Source organism: Lethenteron reissneri, chromosome 49 (genome assembly GCF_015708825.2).
Source record: "Lethenteron reissneri isolate LAM-NWPU_2019-01 chromosome 49, ASM1570882v1, whole genome shotgun sequence".
NCBI lineage: Eukaryota > Metazoa > Chordata > Hyperoartia > Petromyzontiformes > Petromyzontidae > Lethenteron > Lethenteron reissneri.
Genome location: NC_083827.1, coordinates 401,610 through 422,829, shown reverse-complemented (window position 1 = coordinate 422,829; position 21,220 = coordinate 401,610). Strand labels below are relative to the sequence as shown.

Here is a 21,220-nt window from a genome sequence, read left to right as displayed (position 1 = left end):
GAAAGGCCGCAAGATTTCAGACAAAAAACGAGCCAGTTTGTAGGTGGGGGAGTTGATAGTAGAGACAATGGGACGAAGAGGTGTATCTTCTTTATGTATCTTTGGCAAACCATATAATCTTGGTGGCCTGGCTGCAGAAGGTTTCAACGAGAACTGTTTGGTTTGATCAATTAATGCGGTTGAATCAGAAATTGTTTTGTTGGTTTTAATGGCGAGGCTGTTGGTGGGGTCTCTTTTTATTTTTGTATAGCTGCCATCGTTGAGTATTTCTTGAATTTTGTTGTTGTATTCAATTTTGTCCATGACAGTGGCATTGCCTTTGTTGGCTGAGAGGATGACAATGTCATCCCTCTTTTTTAATTGAGATAATTCAAAACGCTTATCTTTGCTAATGTTGCTAGCTGGCATCTTACCGTTTGAGGGTTGCAGAGATTTCAGATCTTGCTACGTCTGCAGCGATGTGACCCAGGCCCTTGAGAGCCACATCTACTCGGGCAATGATATCATTAACTGGTATGTGTCTAGGTGTAAGCCTTGTCTAAGTTAAACCCTCCATCAGGGGACCATGTTGAGTAAACACAAATTATTTTTTATTATAGATGCGAGTGTTGCTTGGGTGTAGTACTAGCTGTCCAAATAATCCTAACCCTATCCGACCACCCACCAGTCGCAAACCTCTCACCGATCCTAACCCTAACCAACAAGGTAGGCAACCATCGACGAGTACAAACTCTCTGTTTGAGAAAAGGCTTGATGGCTCCTTGGGACATTCTGTTTACAGGAAGGCCACCCACACATTCCAGATTTGAAGCTTTCGTGACTGCAAGGATTCATATTCTTAGGTTTTTTCGGTAAAGTCATGTAGGTAAAAAATTTAAATTAATAAAAGTAAAATAAAATAAAAATCACCACGTTTAGGAGGCAACACAAGCTTCCGTCTTCAGGTGGAACCGTCACAGCCACGACAGCTGTATCAAGTAAATGAGAGATTACAAGAGCTATCACTCCATATATATAATGGTTGAGGGGGGAAGGGCCCGGAAAGGCACACTTTTTATTAATATGGTAAGTTGAGGCTTAAGACTAAGAATGGACTGCATAACAAAAGACTGAGCCTTTGTTATGGAGAGGTGCGGTTTGTGACTAACGCCTAGCCTACATAACAAAAGTGTGAAACAAGAAAAAACTAAACCTGGTAAAACAAAACTGGCTGTCTATCAGTAACCTGTAATAGTTGTCTGTCAAATAAGATGGCCCAAATAAGTGTAGTTAAATCTTTTTTGCATGGTTAATCAGATCTTTCCAATGATTACTCAGTTTGTAACCATCATCACGGTTGAAATTATGTCTGTGTTTGTATATTTGTATGGCTTCGTGTACAAACCTTTGATGGTAGCCAGGAGGTTTGCAGAGCACCTTGGTCTCGGAAAAGACAATTTCATGAGAGCCCACAGAGTTGTAGCAATGATCGGCAACGGCCGAAGAATCAGTTCTGCCGTGTTTCAGATCTGACTTGTGCTCGAGGACACGATCAGAAACATGATGTTTCGTTTCTCCAATGTAGCAATCACCACAACTGCAACTCAGTTTATAGACTCCAGGGTATTGTAAGTCAGGAACGACATCCTTCACAGATGGAATCAGATCACGGATTTTATGCACTGTACTGAATACAACTTGGATCTTATGTTTGTTTAGAATTTTGGAGATCTTTTTGGTCACGCCTGCTATGCATGGTAACGTGATAGTTTTGGTTGGAGTTTCATGTGGCTGTTTCTGTATGGTGGGAGAAACAGCTTGGCGGATGGTGCGGTCAGAGTATCCGTTCATCCTGAGGGCCCCGATGTACATGTCTTAATTCACCGGCCAGGTGGTGTTGGTCAGAAATGCCATGGGCTCTGTGGTATAGCGTTTTGATGAGAGAATTCTTTTGAGATGGGTGGTGGTGGGAATCCGGTTTCAAGTAGGAATCTGTGTGGGTGGCTTTCCTGTAGACAGAATGTCCCAAGGATCCGTCAGGTCTCCTCTCAAACAGAATATCCTAGAATGGTAGTTTACCATCTTTCTCCACTTCCATGGTGAATCTGATGGATGGGTGTCTAGAATTGATGTGGTCCAAGAAGTGGTTCAATGCTGGGAGGCCATGTTGATACAGCTGTCGTGGCTGTGACGGTTCCACCTGAAGACGGAAGCTTGTGTTGCCTCCGAAACGTCGTGATTTATATTTTTATTTTACTTTTATTAATATTGATTTCAAATTTTTACCTACGTGACTTTACCGAAAAAACCAAAGAATAGCCACCCACACAGATTCCTACTTGAAGCTTGATTCTCACCACCACCCGACTCAAAAGAATTCCCTCATAAAAACACTATACCAGAGGGCTCATTGCATCTCTGACCAACACCACCTGGCCAGTGAATTAAAACATGTACATCTGGTCCTCAAGATGAATGGATACTCTGACCGTACTATCCGCCAAGCTGTGTCTCCCACCATACAGAAACAACCACCTGAAACTCAGATCAAAACCATCACGTTGCCATACATAGCAGGCGTTACCAAAAAGATTTCCAAAATTCTAAACAAACACAAGATCCAGGTCCGATTTAATACAGTACACAAAATTCGTGATCTGATCCCATCCGTAAAAGATGTCATTCCTGACTTGCAGTACCCAGGTGTTTCCAAATTGAGTTGTACCTGTGGTGACTGCTATATCGGGGAGACGAAACGACATATTTCTGACCGAATTCACGAGCACAAATCAGATTTGAAACACGGTAGAACTAATTCTTCGGCCGTAGCTGATCATTGTTTCAACACAGCGGGTTCTCATGATATTGTTTTCTCCGATTCCAAAGTACTCTGCAAACCTCCCGGATATTACCAAAGATTTGTCCATGAAGCCATCCAGATATACAAACATAGACACAACTTCAACCGAGAGGATGGTTTTAAATTAAGCAATCATTGGAAATATGTCATCAACCAAGTCAAACTTTAGCTGCCTTATAATTTTACAGCCATTTCCATTTCTTCCAGTTGTTTTCTATTCCCAGCTTGATGAGCCCTTTTTTAACCAAGTTAAACCAAATTATACTTTAGCAGCCTTATGGTTTACTGCAGTATACTGCAAGGCAGCCAGTTTGTCAGCTTAAATACTGCCTCCGTTTTTCAACCGTGTTCATGTGTGTTATTTTTTCAACCACGGCACACTTCTCTCTGCCCATCCGCTCATCCTTCCTCCTAATCCCCTGCAGCATAACAAAATGCGGCTTAACTTAGCCCCCCCCCCCACGGCCCATCCTGGCTGCTCCCCCCCCCCTTAACCTGTATATAATCTCGTGTCTCTTAGAGCTCTTCACTTGATACAGTAATCTTGCTGTGACGGTTCCACCTGAAGACGAAAGCTTGTGTTGCCTCCGAAACGTCGTGATTTAATTAATTTATTTTCTTTTTTACCTACGTGACTTTACCGAAAAAAACAAATAGTATCTCCCCCTGTAACCTTAACCCCTAACCCTGGGCCACACCTACAGTGCCGAGAAAACGTTTGTGAACCCCAATGATAATTATGGAAATTCCATAGTTTTACCATGACAGCCTTCTTGAATCAAACCCAGTCTTTTCTTAAATATCGAAAAGGGTTTATATCAAACAATTCCATGTCTTTTGAAACTAAATTATGTATGAATTAAACAAACAATGAGTAATTAAGGTTCAGGGTATTGAAAAAGTAAGTAAACCCCTGCTTTTGGGACCTCCTTTGCCAGTACTAAAATATGAGAATAGATTTTCCCCTTTTGACGTCCTCTGGTCTAACACCGTTTGAGACTAGGCTCGAAATAAAGCGGTCTCTGGTGTGGACCAATCAGTTTCAAAGACAATGCATATATTATCAGAGTATGTTTTTGTTTGCATTCTGACCACAAGTATTGTGGTTAATGCAGACATGATTCCTTGTAAAAGGTTTCAGTTTGGTGTTTTAACATCTTAACACCTGTTTTGTTGCCAGAAAAAAGGGGAAAACCTATTCTTAAACCTCTACTCAGTTCCAAATGGGTTAAAACTAATTTCTAAGGATTTGGGGCTCTACCAATCCACTGTCAAACGGATAGTCTACAAATGAAGAAAGTTCAAGACCACAGTCATTTGACCTAGGAGAGGTCGTCCTACCAAAATCTCTCCAAGAACAAACTGGAAAATCATCCGTGAAGTCACAAAGAACCCCAGAGAAACATTCAAGGATTTGCAAGCTACTCTCGCCTTGGCTAATATGAGTGTTCATGACTCAACTATCAGAAAAAGACTGAAAAAAAATGGCATTCATGGCAGGATAAGCAAGGAGAAAGCACTGCTCTCCAAAAAGAAAAATTGCTGCCCGTGTGAAGTTCGCCAAAAAGCACACGGATGATCCACAAGACTTCTGGAATAATATCCTCTGGATATACGATTTAAAGGTAGAACGTTTTGGCCTCAATGAGTAACATTATGTTTGGCAAAAACCAAACGCTGCTTTCGAACAGAAGAACCTCATCCAAACCGTCAAGCATGGTGGTGGGATTTGACGGTTTGGAGATGCTATGATGCCTCAAGACCTGAACGACTTGCCATCATTGACACAACCATGAATTTTGCATTATATCAGAAGGTTCTAGAGGAGAATGTCAGGCCATCTGTCCGTGAGCTGAAGCTGAACCGAAAGTGGGTCTTGCAGCACGAAAATTATCCTGAACACAAAAGCAGATCTACAAAAGAATGGCTGCAGAAGAAATTCCATGTTTTACAATGGCCTAGTAAAAATCCGGACCTAAACCCCATTGAAATGTTGTGGCAGGACCTGAAGCGAGCTGTCCATGTGGAGTGAGCGACTTCCGACACACGTCTAGTAGAAGGCTTCTTATTTATTAAGAGGACACAGGGCGATACACTTCGTAACGCGGCTACACCTAGGCTGTCCAAACACGCAGCCCATTTCCGTTCCTGCTCTACGCTGGCTGGTTGACGAGCGTAGCGGTGGCGACGGAGCTGGTATTGCAGAAGAATAGCCACGTGGTCGAAGACAAAGAGATGACGACAGCAGTGACGCAACCAGAACCCAGACCCACACTAACAGCCCCAAACCAGAGGTTCGGTGCACCTTATATCTGCCTAGCGTGGCCAAGCTCCACCTCTGACCACGCCCCCTTTCCAGAACCTTCGGGTTGGTTCCCGGAGCTTCTCGACTGACTCTGCCCTTGATCTTTACCCCAGATACGTCCCTTCATAATAAGACATTATGTAATGCAGCTATAACCGTAATTACCCCTACAGGTCGGCAGGTGTCACCCTGTCATTACACACAGAGTTTAAGGCGTTCTGTAAGGAGGAATGGGCCAAAATTCTGCAAACCCGATGTGAGAGACTGACCAACGGTTAAAAGAAATGCATAGTTCCAGTCATTGCTGCTCAAGGGTGTATCACCAGTTACTGAATCTAAAGGTTCACATACTTTTTCACATGTGGTTATTGAATGTAGAATCATTTGAGGATGAATAAATGTTTAAAGAGTATCATGTTTTTGTGTCAATCGTTTAATCAGGTTATCTTAATCTATTATTAGGACTTAGATTAAGATCTAATAATTTTTTAGGTTTGAAATATGTAAAATGTGAAAATCCTAAGGGGTTCACAATTTTTTCTTGGCACTGTATAAGGTCCCACCAATAATATTTTGTTATCTTTTTAGTGTTGGTGTTCGCATTGTTCATTTAGTTTCAGGTGGTGGAAAACCACCTCTGTCTCTACCCCAGGTGTCTCCTTTGCCACTGCACGCGCTGGGCCAGCCCCGGCCATCACCTGCAAGTGAAGTGAGCCCCAGGGTGTGGCCTGCGTCCTCACTTCTTCCCCAGCCACGCTGCGCGTCAGCAGACAGGGTTCCGGCGGAGAGGCATCAACGCACCAACCTCCGTTACCATCACCATGTTCTCTCCCTCGTGCCTCGCCACTCTCTCCGCTCCCTGAACAACAAAAGGCGTACAGCCCGGCCGTTAGCAGAGAGGGTTAATACCACAATGGGTTAAAATTAAATAAGTGCGAGGCAGCAATGATCGCTTGGCCAGCAATGGAAATGTCGCATTCCGAATACAGGGGTCAGTTTTCCCTTAATACGACCTCCTTCTTACTGAGGGGAAATCGACACCACTGGCTCAGATCTGTCAGTGCCAACCCAATGCTCATTTAATCAAGGGAAACACTTCAACTTGGCTTTGAGTTGTAGAGCAATGTTCGCGGATGGCCATGACTGGTGAAACAGTGTTTATGTCCTCTGGAGCAGGGCTTCTTATACTCTGGCCATCGCGACCCACCAAAGGTCTGCCTTTCCATGTATACACCAGTCTTCTCCGTTCAATACAAATCAAGTCAATGCGAAACTACACATCCAAGTGACAGATAGTGTCCCTCAATCAGAGCTCTATATCACCTTCACAAACTGTTGGGACAAGTGCTGGTAGTGAGCACCTATGAAGACTGGAACGGTACACGAGGGGGTGTGTGGCCAGCACCATGCCCGAACGCCTTTGTATCCCCAGTGGTGATGTTTACATACCGGCCGAGTCGACCTAGGAGAGGCCCAAGACCGTTTCAGATATTCGTCACTGGTGTTGGCTGTGAGCGAGAATCGAACCCGGGTACATACCGCAGCACACTAACCTTTGCACTTCTGCTCCCAACTGGGACAAAGATCCCCCCGTATAGCATTAACAGACTGTTGGGGCAAGTGCTGTTAGAGAGCACCTATGAAGGGCTACTGGGACACACACTTACACACACATCTCTCAATTCGATTCAGCAGTGTTTAGAATCACCCTGAACGTCTGTCGCAACCATTAGGCATGTGCAATTTATATCTCTTTAATTTGTATTTAAATGGAGGTAAATTGGTAAATGTGTAAAAAAATGTCTGGTGATGTTGGGCTGCGCGGACCAGTGCGAAACCTTACAGTGGAAGGAGTCTACCTGCATCAGGTGAGGCAGCACGGTGCCAGCCCTCAGCAGAGCTGCGGGGCTCCATGGCGGCCACCTCCATTAGTCCGGTGCTGCCACAAGCCCTCGGGCGGCCGTCACGCTCCGCCTCATCTGAGCTGCCTCCCTCCAGACCTGGCCGGTTGCACACCTGGATGGGGACGATAGCATCATCAATAATCATCAATTGATAAATCAATCAATCATCATCCATCATCATCATTCATCATCAGCACGACAATCACCAAAGGCACCATTATCGTAAGCAGCACAATTATCGTAAGTAGCACCATCATCATTGGTAGTATCGACGTGAGCAACACCACCATCATCATGAGCAGTATCACGTTGTATTATAATGGAGGTGCCATCACTTGCCAAGATAGCACCGTTGGTGTCCATACGACGCACAGGAAAGTCCCTGCCGCCGACGACCACGTCATCAAACTCGTGATCGTTATCGTCCTTGTCATATTCGTCATCGCTGGTGTGAGCACAGTCCCTGCCCGCACCAGCCACTCGCCTGCGTGGCATCTCAAATGCATCCTACACCAGGCACGCACACAGACAACAACAAAAACACAAGGCACAGATGCATTCTTAGCCACAATGCCGACGTATAACTTTGTAGAGTGTATGTATGCAAGCTGGAGGCAGAGCAACAACGCTAACCACAATGAGCAGAGTGGTGGTCAGTTACAACACAGCGAGTTGGCACAGCAGAAAGCGCAGATGTTACATATGACAATCTCCCAAATCTGTTAAAACACACGGTATCTCAAGGTGTTTTTAACCTCGCACGAGGTTCTCTGCAAGCCATCTGGCTATCATGAGAGATTCGTTCATGAGGCGATCCACATATACAAACACAGAGACAATTTTAACCGAGAAGATGGATTCTGGCTTAGCAATCATTGGAAGGACGTGATAAACCATTTCGACACACATTAGGGTGGGTAGAATAATACATAGTGTTATATTAAATGTATAAGATATAGGTTGGTTTACAGCAATACAGTATATAATTTAATGTTGGCAGTATATAGTACGGTATATGCTCGTTGATGCAATAGAATAAAGTTTAGATGGAAGCATATTATATAATTTTTACGACGTAGAATTGTAATGTATTACTTGCTGTTAGTAACTCAGCTTAGTGTAGAGTATAGTAAGTATACTGATGGTGCTATGCTATTTATACTTTAGTTTTTTATGTAGTTTATACTTTAGTTTTCTACGTGGTGGTTGAGTAACTGCAGCTACATATCATTAACATTCCTTTCCTTTGTTACTGCTAATCCCTGCACCCCCCCCTTGGTGCTGTTGATCCTGCATAATGCATGGGCATAATATGACTTTGAAACCCCCCCGCCCACCTCCTACGCATTTTCCATGAATATGCTAAATTCCTCTTCACATGCACATTCTTTTGTTAAGGCGCTCTTTCCTCCACCTCCAACGCAGCTTATATATAAGCTCCTAGCTTGGCATTGTCTCATTCTTCACCTGAAGACGGCTGCTTGCGTTGTAGCCGAAACGTCGTGAGAATTGTTTTATTTTTATTACTTCCCTTCTACGTGACTTTACCGAAAGAACCAAGAAAATAGCAACTGCTGCACGCGTATTTCGTTGGGCATTGTGCTACTATCACAACGATATTATTCCTGCTATGAAAGTCATTAGTGACACATGGTATTTCAACCCCCCCAAACCTGCCCCCTCGGGTTGACTCCGCCTTTAAGGAGTACCTGGTACAGTGTGAAATTCTCTCAATAGACAGCTTGGTGAGCGCATTGTGTTAACAGCCTGAACAGGGTGTGGTTCTTTATTCACTTGATTGTGCTTGCTTCTAACGCACATCTTCCTCTCCGAACATTCATTATCTCTCTTTGGTTCTTTCGGTAAAGTCACGTAGAAAATAAAATCAAATAAAAATAGAATACGACGTTTCGATTGCAACACAAGCAACCATCATCAGGTGAGAATGAATGATAAAACACAGACATGGAAACAACACAGGCAGACACACATGCAGAGAGACACACAGACACACCGAGCGAGACACACACCAAGATAAAACACAGACACGGCAACAACATAGGCAGACACACATGCAGAGAGACACACACACAAAGATACACACCAAGACAAACAAAAGAAAGAACCAAAGAGTAATTCCTGCAGTCACGAAAGCTGTGAATCTAGTTTATTCATTATATCGTCCTTATGGTGCTATACGCCTGTTTAAGCACTATCGTTGCCTGTAACTCTGATGCGTGATGTTACGTTGGTGCCTATTCTCTGATGCGCTATGTTAGATTGTTGCCTGTAACTCTGATGTGTTATGCTACGTTGTTGCCTATTTTGATGCGATATGTTACATTGAGGTCTGTAAAGCTGATGCATTATGTTACGTTGTTGCTTGTTCCTCTGCACAGATCACATTATTGATACTGTTGTTCTTGGTTTATGCTGATGTACTATGGATCTCCCTTGCAAACTCGCTGGATAAGCGGCGAAACAGGACATACAGTGTAACAAATGTACATGGATTGATAAACAGGTACAGTGAAACCTTGGATTGTGAGTAACTTGGTCTGCTAGTGTTTTGCAAGACGAGCAAATTTTTAAAATAACAATTTGATAAACGAGCGATGTCTTGCAATACGAGCAGTACGTATACGCTTTGTCTGCCAAGCGTCATGTGATCACAACTGAGCCAATGGTTCTTCTCTCTCTCGCTGCGGGATTGTGGGTAATCATCTCCCATGCTCGGTCTCAGTCGGCGTGCCTCACTCGTAGTCAACATCCGTGTGAGCGTATACTGTTTACTACAGTACTGTATAGTGTTGTGACCACGTGTGTGTGCGTAAAGCATTTTTAAATTTTGTGTCCAAGTGTAGTGACTGTTCTTTATTAACTGTACTGCAACAATGCTTTTTGCCTCCTTAAAAGGAGGCCAAAAGCAAGTGTCATTGGATAGGTTCCTTGTTAAAGTCGCACAAAAAGAAAAAGATTCCAGTGAGCCAACAGATGGCAGTAATTCCGTTACTGACAGTGAAAGTTGGCCTACACAATAACCCTCCTCTCGGTCCTCTCCTCTCTCGTCTCCCTTACACCAGCCACGATTAAATTTAATTAATACATTTGATTACTTTATATGAAATTTAAATAAAAATATAAAAAGGTACAGTATTTTGTATTAATAATTTTTATACGAATATTTTTGGGTTGTGGAACGAATCATCTGAGTTTCCATTATTTCTTATGGGGAAATTCGCTTTGATATACGAATGCTTTGGATTACGAGCACGTTTCCGGAACTAATTATGCTCGCAATCCAAGGTTTCACTGTACTCACTAACAGCCAATACAGTCCATAGGGTCATAGCGAAGATGTTTGTCCTTGTGGGTGACCACTTCATCCTCCTATGTCATGTCAGCCGAAATAATTTTTCTGAAAATAGGGTTTCCTCTTCTGTTAACAAGCCGACATGAGAGATAAAGTTGTTTTTCTATTGTATATGCGAAAGGTTGCAATGAAACGAGCGAATGTTGAAAAAATGAGAATGACTGTCGATCAGTTCAAATTGACACGCAAGTCAAAAGCACACAGCCCACGAGCACACGCACACAGGCCACACATGCAGACAGGCCACACGCGCAGACAGGCCACACACACATGCCATTCGCACACAGGCCACGTGCACACAGAACACACACGCACACAGGCCACGAGCATACAGGCTACACACACAGGCCATGAGCACACAAGCCACACACACAAGCCACGCAAACACACACACAAGATACTCGCACACAGGCCACATACGCACACAGGCCTCGAGCATACAGGCCATGAGCACACAGGCAACGAGCACACAGGCCACACGCAGACAGGCCACAGGCGCAGACAGGTCACAAGCACACGGGCGACGAGCACACAGGCCACACACACAGGCCACACACACACAGGCCACACACACGCACACAGGCCACACACACACAGGCCACACACACACAGAGGCCACACACACGCACACAGGCGACACATGCATACAGACCACACACGCATACAGGCCACATACGCACATAGGCCACACCCACACAGACCACACGCAAACAAGCCACAAGCATACAGGCCAAGCGCTGATTAGGTTGAGGTGCGGCAGGTGGAGGCACACAGCAAGGATGCACGTGAGGCACTGCACACATGAACACATGCGTGTACACACACACACAGGTGCGCACACGCACAAGCCCACACGCGCACACTCACCTTCACGAGCATCGTACAACCTCCTCCTACTCACGATCCACGCAGCCGCAAGGGGAAATTTAAGAATAAATCAGAGAGGCCCCGAGAAAGTATTCGTCTATTCCCAGAGCCTCTTGTAATCCAAAGAGCAAATGTGAATGCAACCCAATTCTGTATTAATTTAAAAAACCAAACGGATGTTTGTTTCGCTTTGTTGTAAGTATCCCACTTCGTATTCTTCAAGACTCTCTTTAAAGTGCACCCAGCTTGCCACATCGTATTTGTGACAACTGCAGCTCTTTCTGGGTATGTTTGTAACTTTAGTTTCGTTTTATAGTTTAGAACTCACAAGTTAAACCCTGCAAGTTTTACTTCTGGTACATGAGACTGCCACACTATTAAAATACCGGTGCGAGCTTAACCAAAACAAGGAAATGTATTAGAAGATGGATTTATTAATACCATGAGGTATGTCATGTTGTAATTGTTAACATTATTGTAAGCTGTCACAGTGCCATTGTTATTGAACTCATTACTATAGTTTTCCCCTTTTGAGAGTGAAACCCCCTTTTGTCGATTGCTCAGTACCTGGAATAGCGTCGCCCCTAACGCAGGTGTCAGCTTGTAGCCGCCCCCCTTCACAGGACCCACAGCCCCAAGCCAGGGCGGCTCTCGGAGGGACCCTGCTGTCGCCAGCCCTTGCCCCTGCAGCCGCCCCTCCAGCTGCTGTTGCTCCTGCTGCTGCAGGAGGCTACGGATGTCATCTTTGGAAAACTCGTATTCCTTGAGTTCCTCGAGTTCTGGGTCATCGCCATTGCCATCTCCATCCCCATGCTGCTGCAGCTCGTTCTGCTCAAAGCTGCAGAGGCTGTCATCGGGGGCGCTGGATGGAGATGCGAGCAGCCTCTGGATGTCGGTCTAAGAAGAGAAAAACGTATATACGTAAAAACATCTGGCTGGGTTCCTGTCTCAAACACAAGCTTCAGTTTGTGGATGAATCTCTCTTTTTATTGCTTGTATACCAGCTCTCTGATGCCCTGGTGTAAAGGTCCCTCTTAAAAAATATATTATTCCAGAGATGTTAATCAAAGCATCAGTGAGGTTTTACCTGTGCACGTAGCTCTGTCCCAGGAACCATTCTGTCGGTCAGCGTCATGAGCCCACATGAGAGGTCTGGCAGAATAAATAACAACATCAATGTGCATTTCTCATACAAGAAAGTCTCAATAGGGTTCAACAGGAAACGTTTGTCAAATTCCTTTTCAATGTCTGTGTCCTTGAGAAAAGTGGCATACTTGGGAGGGGGATAACACTAAGGTTGGCACAAACATGACACAAATCCACTTTCTATACTGCCATCTCTTGGCCACTTGTAGTGCAGTAGGCCGGGAGATCCACAAATCCACATGATCCACCAGCCCTTGTCTCAAGGACACTGCATTCAAAATTGTGCTTCCATGCCCAGCTTTAGAGTTAAAGATTCCTTCACACAGAAATACCCTGGTTTACGTTGGGGATGTGTTCCTGAAAGGTGCGGCGACAAATATGGAAACGATGTAAATCATGACTTAAAGCTTTCGTGACTGCAGTAATTCATATTCTTTGGGTCTTTCGGTAAAGTCAGGTACATAGGTTCAAAGAAAATAACAAAAAACTACGACGTTATCAGCGGTTGTCATCAGGATGTGTTGCGATCGAAACGTCATAGTTTTTTGTTATTTTCTTTGAACCTATCTATGTGACTTTACCGAAAGACCCAAAGAAGATGTAAATCATAGCGATTTATATGGTAGGTGGTGAAGGCTGAGAGGCGATGGATACGAGAGAGGGCGGACAATGCTATCAGCGATATAAATGTGGCTTGAGGCGACGCAAATCGGACCGTGGTGTTAATAATAAAGTGATGATATATTTGCAAAAATACGTAGAAGGGGGAAACATAAATTGGGTTATTACTGTACTGAAATATGGTCATAATCAGTCCAAGTCACTCAGTTTGGGAAAGCTTTGCAGCCCAATACAGACTGATAAGGGTATCGAATATTCCAGGTGAGTGACCAGGAAGTACGGCAAGAAATAAGATGCCCGGGTGGCTGGCTGGGGGTCTCAGAAAGCTCGCAATGGCCATGCAAGGATGGTGCGGAAACCCCGGCATCACTGATATCTTGACATTAAATCATAGTTTCAATTACCAATAATTAAGCAAATCTCTCAGGTGTGGAGAGTCGATGGTCCCAGCCTTGTCACTAAGGACGCCACAAAAAGTTTGATTTTAAAACGAAAAAGTTTAATTGGCTGGTGGGAGTGGAGCATTTGTGGTGGTAAGCACACTGAGCTATGAAGCTAGTGACCCGAGTTTGATTTAAGACCACAGCTGTGAGTGATATCTGAAACAGTCACGAGACCCACCTCTTTCACATAGGCGCAATGACCAGCACGGTGAGGTAAGGTCAAAAACCCCCATGCCTAACATGGCGTGGGGAAGCGTTGATTCAGCAGTGGATTGACAAGTGGTCATCCAGTAATCCAAGATAAATGGAGATTTTAAAAATAGAATGATACATGATGGTGGAATAAAACCTAAGGGCCTACTGTGGCTAACACCTGTGGCTGATTAAATAAAACCCAAATCTAATTTTCCTTTTGTTTTCCCTTCAACACAATACAAGCAAGCAAAATAAAATGCTCAACACAATTTAGCGAGCGGCCACGGAGTCACCAATCATCTCGCATCGGCAGCTGCACGCCCTCCCTCCCCTCTTTCCCGTGGGCAAATGCTCTCTCACCGTCCACGAGATCAAGAGGCAGGAGGCCCAGGGAGGTGTCGCCCGTGGTTTGGCCACAGTTGCCCGCACTGGGCTCTCCCTGCAGTGCCGTGAGGCGGCAGGAAGCATGGGGCGGTAGTGGTGGCGATGCCGGGGGCCTATGACAGCTACCGTGAAACCTGCCAGCCTCCAGCTCGACTGGCAGCAGCATGTCGGAGAGACGCAGCGAGGCGAGGTCGTTCGCGTCACTTCTGATGGCGACACCGTCGCAAATACCGTCGTTGTTAGACATGCGAAGAATTCAGACTCATGACTCGCATATTAAACTGTCCATGTACGAATTGATGATTTACAATTTATGGTTATTTTCAAAATAACATGAACAATACAGAATTTTTAAGAAAAAAATCTAATATACTTATTTGCGATGTTACATGCCCAATCGGTACCACCTCCATTCGCACCAGCACACTTGCACAAAAGGAAGCACAGACTGCTTTAGCATTTCATCTCGGGTCTATCCACTCGAAAACAAATGGGTGACACTGTCCAGCTGAACTGTAGGAATTGTCCATGATCTGTGCTCACTTTATTCTGCAATTTACACAGTTACAAGGCTACCTTGCAAATAGTAAAATCTCCCTTTATGTGAAAAGTTGTGCGCTTATAGCGTAATATTGCAAAACGCGTATGAACGGGTTGCGTTCCCTCATTTGAAAGTCGAACGGGTCATAAGTCGGAACACCATAATGTACCATATCTAAATGCAGATATGGTCACTGTTATAAAATGTGTTACGGTTCAACAAAACAGGGAAGCCATTTCACAGAAGGCGGGAACGCCATCGCCGCTGCCTGCACTCGCGGGCGCCATTTTGCCGCCGGTGGGGAGCGCTTAGACCGCCAAGCTTGAAGCGGGGACATGCTCGTTGATTGACATCCAGTCGCTCCGCCGTCGACTGCCCTTCATTAAAGAATTTGTTTCCGCCAGCGGCGACTGGGTGGCGCTTAAGCGGCGATTTCTCACCAATGCCGACTTGGCGGGATGGTCGGAGGCGGACACGCTGAAAGCGCTGCCTGCCATCCTCGACGATGATGCCTTGGCGGCGTTCCTTGCCATTCCGCTGTCTGAGAGGTCAACCCTCATGCAGGCGTTTGATCAGATGGCCGCTGTTTTCGAGCCTCCGCTGAACACCCGTCAGAAGTTCGTCGTGAAGCGGAAAGGGGATGGTGAGTCGGCTCTCGCCTCCCGAAGTGCGCTCTTGTCGCTGGCGAAGGCCGCGTTCCCGAAAATGGACCACGGCGGCCTTGACGCCTTGGTCCTCGAGAAGATGTTGGGACTCGCCAAAGACCTCCTTACTGTGCTCCCCACTGAGGACGGAGAGGTGTCTTCGCTCAAGATCGCCAGGTGTATACAGGCGCAGCAGACCCTGCAACGTGACAGGGTGTTGGTGGCGTGCTCTGCGTCTTCCGGAGCCCACGCGGACGAGGAGCCTGCTCCCGCGTGCTCGCTGCATCAGCCGAGCGGCGATCGTCGGGGTGACGGCGATCGGCGGCGGGACAACCGGCGGCGAGCGAGGTCTGCTTCGTCCCAGTCCAGCAGTGGATGGGTCACCTTCTACAACTGCGGCCTACCAGGGCACGTCCAATTGGGCTGCCGGGTTCCTCGACGGCGGCCCCCAGGACGTCCGCCTTCCAACGACTCCCTGCTCTCTAAGGCGAGTCGCGGCACACCTCACACTTGGCCCCGGGGTTCACTTTATCCATCGGGGGGGTCCGATCTGCATTGCACGACATCGTCGATTATTTCGACCATTGTGAATGGTGTTTTGCTCTTGAGTTGGGTGACTGAGCTCCATGAATATCCCATGGTTGAGGTTGCGAGGGATTTTAGATTGAAGGGTTCAGTGTGTTACGACCTCACTGGTTGGTTCCTGTCCATTATTGCTCGATAAATGAGAAAAAAAAAATTGTGCGAGCGTGCCCCTTAGGTTCTATGTAGATCAAGGGTGCGTGGGGCTGTAGTCAGTATACTGCTACAGAGTCGGTAGATACAACTATAGAGTCAGTAGATATTATAGAGTTTGTAGTTACTACTGTAGTCAGTGGATACTACTATAGAGTGAATAGATACTATAGATTCAGTACCTACTACTATACTCTTTGGTTCTTTCGGTAAAGTCACGTAGGTAGAAAAATAAAACAAAATAAAAATAATATATCACGACGTTTCGATCGCAACACAAGCGGTCGTCCTCAGGCAGAAAAAATAATCCAGCAGTGGAACTGCTGAACCAAGTTCAGCAGTTCCACTGCTGGATTATGTGATCGAAACGTCTACATAGTATTTTTATTTTGTTTTATTTTTCTACCTACGTGACTTTACCGAAAGAACCAAAGAGTATGGATTCCTGCAGTCACGAAAGCTTCAAATCAAGACAGATACTACTATAGTCATTAGATACGACTGTAGAGTCAGTATTTACTACTATAAAGTCGACAGATACTACTATAGTCAGTAGATACGACTACAGTCAGTAGATACCACAATGGTCAGTAAATACTGCTGTCAGTAGATACTACTACAGTCATTAAATACTAGTCAGTAGATACTACTATCGAGTCAGTATATACTACTGTAGAGTTAGTAGTTACTACAATAGTCAGTGGATACTACTATCGTCAGTAGGTACGACTATAGAGTCGGTAGATGCTACTATAGAGTCGGTAGATGCTACTATAGAGTCGGTAGATACTACCGTCGAGTCGGCAGATACTCCTAGTCAGTAGATAATGCTACAGTCAGTAGATACCACTACAGTCAGCATATACTGCTGCAGAGTCGGTAAATACGACTATAGTCAGTAGTTACTGCTATAGAGTTAGTTGTTACTACTATAGTCAGTGGATACTACTATAGAGTCAATAGATACTACTATAGATTCAGTAGGTACTATTATAGTCATTAGATACTACTGCAGAGTCAGTAGTTACTATTATAGAGTCGGTAGATACTACTATGGTCGGTAGATACTAACGTAGAGTCGGTAGATACTACTATAGAGTCAGTAAATACAACAGTCAGTAGATTCCACTATAGTCAGTATATACTGCTGCAGGGTCAGTAGATACGACTGTAGAGTTAGTAGTTACTACTATAGTCAGCAGATACTACTGTAGAGTTATACTCTTTGGTTCTTTCGGTAAAGTCACGTAGTAAAAAAAAAGATATCACGACGTTTCGATCGCAACACAAGTGATCGTCCTCAGGCGGAAAAAATAATCCAGCAGTGGAACTGCTGAACCAGGAAGAACACAGCGAGAGCTGTTACAACAAGAGGTTACATATGTTGGCGATGGGAAAGCAAGCGGGGTCTGAGCTGGAAGGAATTCCATCCCCGGACGCAAGCACGTCAGTTGTGTTAATGAGGGAGATTAGGGAGAGAGAGATTAGGGAGAGAGATTAGCATGAAATGAGCTTCCGTCGCCGCATAAGAGTATCGTCCCCACATATGCGCATAACAACAGCAGTGTTAATGGGAGATAAGCACTATGTTGATGGGAGAGATTAGGTAGGGAGATTAGGGGGATTAGTAAGTTAATGTAATGTCTATGTGTAACACAAGCTGCGGCGCTGCCAACTGCGCTGAAAGAGGCAAGCGCGTCAACGCAAGAGAACCACCGCAACGGTGGTCGCGCCAGTGAGACACACAGCCCATCACACAGCCAGAACCATCGATATGGTTCCATGTTAGTGCGACCCCAGCCCGTTAATGTAGAGACACCCAACAGGGCAATGCAACTCAGAGAGTCGGAGATAACAGCCAAACGGCAGGAAAGATGCAACCACCACAGCAAGTTACAACTTTGATTGGTTAATAACGTCCTTCCAATGATTGCTAAGCTTATACCCATCTTCTCGGTTTAAATTGTCTGTGTTTATATATCTGGATGGTTTCATGGAAAAATCTTTGATGGTAGCTAGAAGGTTTGCAGAGTACCTTGGCCTCGGAAAAAACAATATCGTGCGAGCCCACTGCGTTATAACAATGATCACCCACGGCAGAGGTATTGGTTCTGCGTGTTTCGAATCTGCCTTGTATTCGCGAACACGGTCCGAGACATGTCGTTTCGTTTCCCCAATGTAACGACTGCAACAAATACAGCTTAGTTTGTAGACACCAGGGTATTGCATGTCAGGAATGACATCCTTCACAGATGGGACCAAATCACGGATTTTGTGTACTGTATTGAATTAGACCTGGATTTTGTGTTTGTTTAAGATTTTGGAAATATTTTTGGTAACACCTGCTATGTATGGCAAGGTGATGGTTTTGATTGGGTCCTCAGATGGTTGTCTCCCCATGGTTGTGGATACAGCTTTGCGGATTGTGCGGTCTGAGTATCCATTAATCTTGATGGCTTGGTGTACGTGCTCCAATTCACTGGCTAGGTGGCACTGGTCGGAGATGTAGCGGGTCCTTTAGTGTAGTGTTTTGATGAGGGGGTTCTTCTGGGCTGGATGGTGGTGGGAATCAGGCCTTAGATAGGAATCCGTGTGGGTGGCTTTCCTGTACAGGGAATGTCCCAACGAGCCATCAGGCCTCTTCTCGATCAAAACATCCAGGAAAGGTAGCTTGCCATCATTTTCCACATTCATGGTGATTTTTTTATGGATGGGTGTATGGAATTGATGTGGTTGAAAAATTGGTTCAGTGCTGGCTGGCCATGTGGCCAGATGACGAAAGTGTCATCTACGTATCCCTTCCACAGGGAAGGACATAGGGTGGATGTCAGGATGGCATCTGTTTCAAATTTATACATGAAAACATTCGCTACCACTGGTGATAAGGGAGAACCCATAGGGGTACCCAAGACTGTAGAGTTAGTAGTTACTACTATAGTAAGCGTATACTACTATAGTCGATAGTTACTACTATAGAGTCGGTAGATAGTACCGTAGAGTCGGTAGATACGACTATAGAGTCAGTAGATACTGCAATAGTGTCTGCAGATACTACCGAAAAGTCAGTAGTTACTGCTATAGAGTTAGTAGTTACTACTGTAATGCGGGCGTAAGCAACCTTCCGGATGTGACGTCACGGAGAGGTGGAGTTATGTGACGTGGGAGAAAGGTTCGGGTCCTTAAGGGGAGAAACCGGAAGGAGACGGGAGAGAGTGGGAGACTGAGCAAGGGTGAGGCCACGCAGGGCGAAACCAGGGAAGAGTGGCACCGTCGGCCAGCGGTGACCAACCACGGGAGCAGCCAGCGGGGCTGCGAGAGGAGACAGCAGTGGGGCTGCGAGAGGAGACAGCAGTGGGGCTGCTGGAGAGGGAGAGCGGTGCAGGAGCTGCAGCGAGTACAGCCAGGGAGGCTGTGTATGGGAGACAGCAGCAAGGCTGCTAGGAGCTACGGGAGCGACAGGGAAACAGCCGCGAGGTTGTCCGAGGCTACGGGAGCGACACGAGGAGGAGCTGCAGCGAGTACAGCCAGGGAGGCTGCGTGAGAGTAACAGCAGCGAGGCTGCTAAGAGGCTACGGGAGCGACAGAGACCAACAGCGGGGCTGTTAGTGGTGACGGGTGTAACAACAGCGTCGGCACCGTGTGGAAAGTCTCAAAGGAGGACAGCCGTGTGGGAGACAGCAAACGAACCGAATAAAGGACACCAAGCCAGATATCGTGGTCGAGTCTTTTATTACATTGGTGTCGGAAGTGCAACGGTAGTCGAAGCAAGTAAGAAATAAAATTATTCCGGCGCCAGCATCGGCTTCTTCGTCCGACGACGACGACCTCCGTCCAACCATGGATTCTGCTGGGGTGGTGGAGGAGAGCCCTGCTGAAGCGAGCGCGGGGACTGGAGTTGAAGATGTCGCCGCGGTGGCGGGCCCGCCAACATCATCGGACGCTGATCCACGATGGCAGCAGATGGCGGAGCAACTGGAGACTCTCAAGGACGTCCTGGCGCAGTTGAGTCATCTCGTCACGCCAAGGACGGCGACGGAGAGAGCAGAGAGTGCTCCACAGGCCGCCACATTGTCTTCGCTTCCGACGCCATCAGCCACGCGGCACGAAGCCGCCATCTTGCGCGTTCCGCGGCGGGAAACCGCCATCTTGACCACGCCGCGGTTCGACGCCATTTTGAACTTACCACCGGAGGAACCATCAATGGAGGACGGAGTAAAGAGAAGTCGGAGTCGCCATCTTACCACAGTCAAGGAATTCGCCATCGGGGGCGATTGGAGCGCTTTCGCCTGCAGATTCTTGGCGGCGGTCCGTTCTGCGAGGTGGACCGATGCTGAGGCCTTAGAAGTGTTGCCGACTCTTCTGGACGACGAATCAGTTATATTTTTTCGTTCCATAACGGCCGAAAAGAAGAAGACATTATGTGGAGTTTTTGAAGAAATGGCCGACACCTACGAGCCACCTGACGATGCGCATCGGCGATTTGCTCAACGACAACGAGCGCCCGAGGAATCGCTCGTTGCATATAGGGGTGCGGTGCTGGAATTGGCTATGGCCGCATATCCAGAGACGACACCTGACCTGCTCGAGCCTCTCATCTTGGGTAAGATGCTCGAGCTGTCTCGGGATCTTGGGATTCCCATGCCTGTGTGTGGGCATGAGAAGCTCACTTCCCGGGCGGCGGCAAAATGTCTGGATGCACAATTCAACCTCCGACGGTGGAAACAAGTCGCGGCGTGGACGGGGGGGCCCGTCGCAGAGGGTGGCGCTCTGGGTTGGGACCCTACGAAGGCGGTCTACGTGCCGGATGGGGGGGGCCCTCAGGAGCTGACGGCCGCCTCCGGTCCATGGTCGGGACGCGGTGGGCCGGGCCCGCACGCTGCACCACCGGTATGGGGCCAGCGGGATGCAAGGCCTGCGCTTCGGCGCAACGACGTCGACTGCTTCCGCTGCGGGCGGAGGGGCCACTACGCAAAGGACTGCTGGGCCCGCATCCCGGGTCCGCCGCAGCAGGAGGCCTCATCAACGGACAAGCCGACCAAGGAACCTCCGAAACAGGCAAGTCGGCACGCACCAGACACCCGGCAAGGCTTTGCACCTCACCCATCACCTTCGTTGTGCGATCCAAATGTTGTTGTTGATGAGAGGCCATGTCGCTCGGTGACGCAGTGGCGCAAATTGGCACGGAGGGTCCTTGGCAGTTCCTTGTTTATTGGGCACTGATTT

General features: G+C 46.6%; 1 protein-coding gene across 6 annotated transcripts in view; it reads right to left on the bottom strand.

Moving 5' to 3' along the window:
* CEP192 (centrosomal protein 192) overlaps window positions 1-21,220 on the bottom strand; it is a 126,574-nt gene that overhangs the window by 87,487 nt on the left and 17,867 nt on the right. For all 6 annotated transcript variants that reach the window (XR_009756626.1, XR_009756628.1, XR_009756627.1 and 3 more), the window contains exons 4-9: window positions 14,054-14,283; window positions 12,376-12,440; window positions 11,856-12,185; window positions 7,388-7,555; window positions 7,004-7,160; window positions 5,843-6,003 (exon numbers count right to left, since the gene is read on the bottom strand). Coding sequence is in view for 3 of the 6 variants with exons in the window: in XM_061571957.1 (XP_061427941.1) it covers window positions 5,843-6,003; window positions 7,004-7,160; window positions 7,388-7,555; window positions 11,856-12,185; window positions 12,376-12,440; window positions 14,054-14,283 (1,111 nt within the window). In the remaining 3 variants the exon portion in view is untranslated. The remainder of the gene's footprint in view (window positions 1-5,842; window positions 6,004-7,003; window positions 7,161-7,387; window positions 7,556-11,855; window positions 12,186-12,375; window positions 12,441-14,053; window positions 14,284-21,220) is intronic.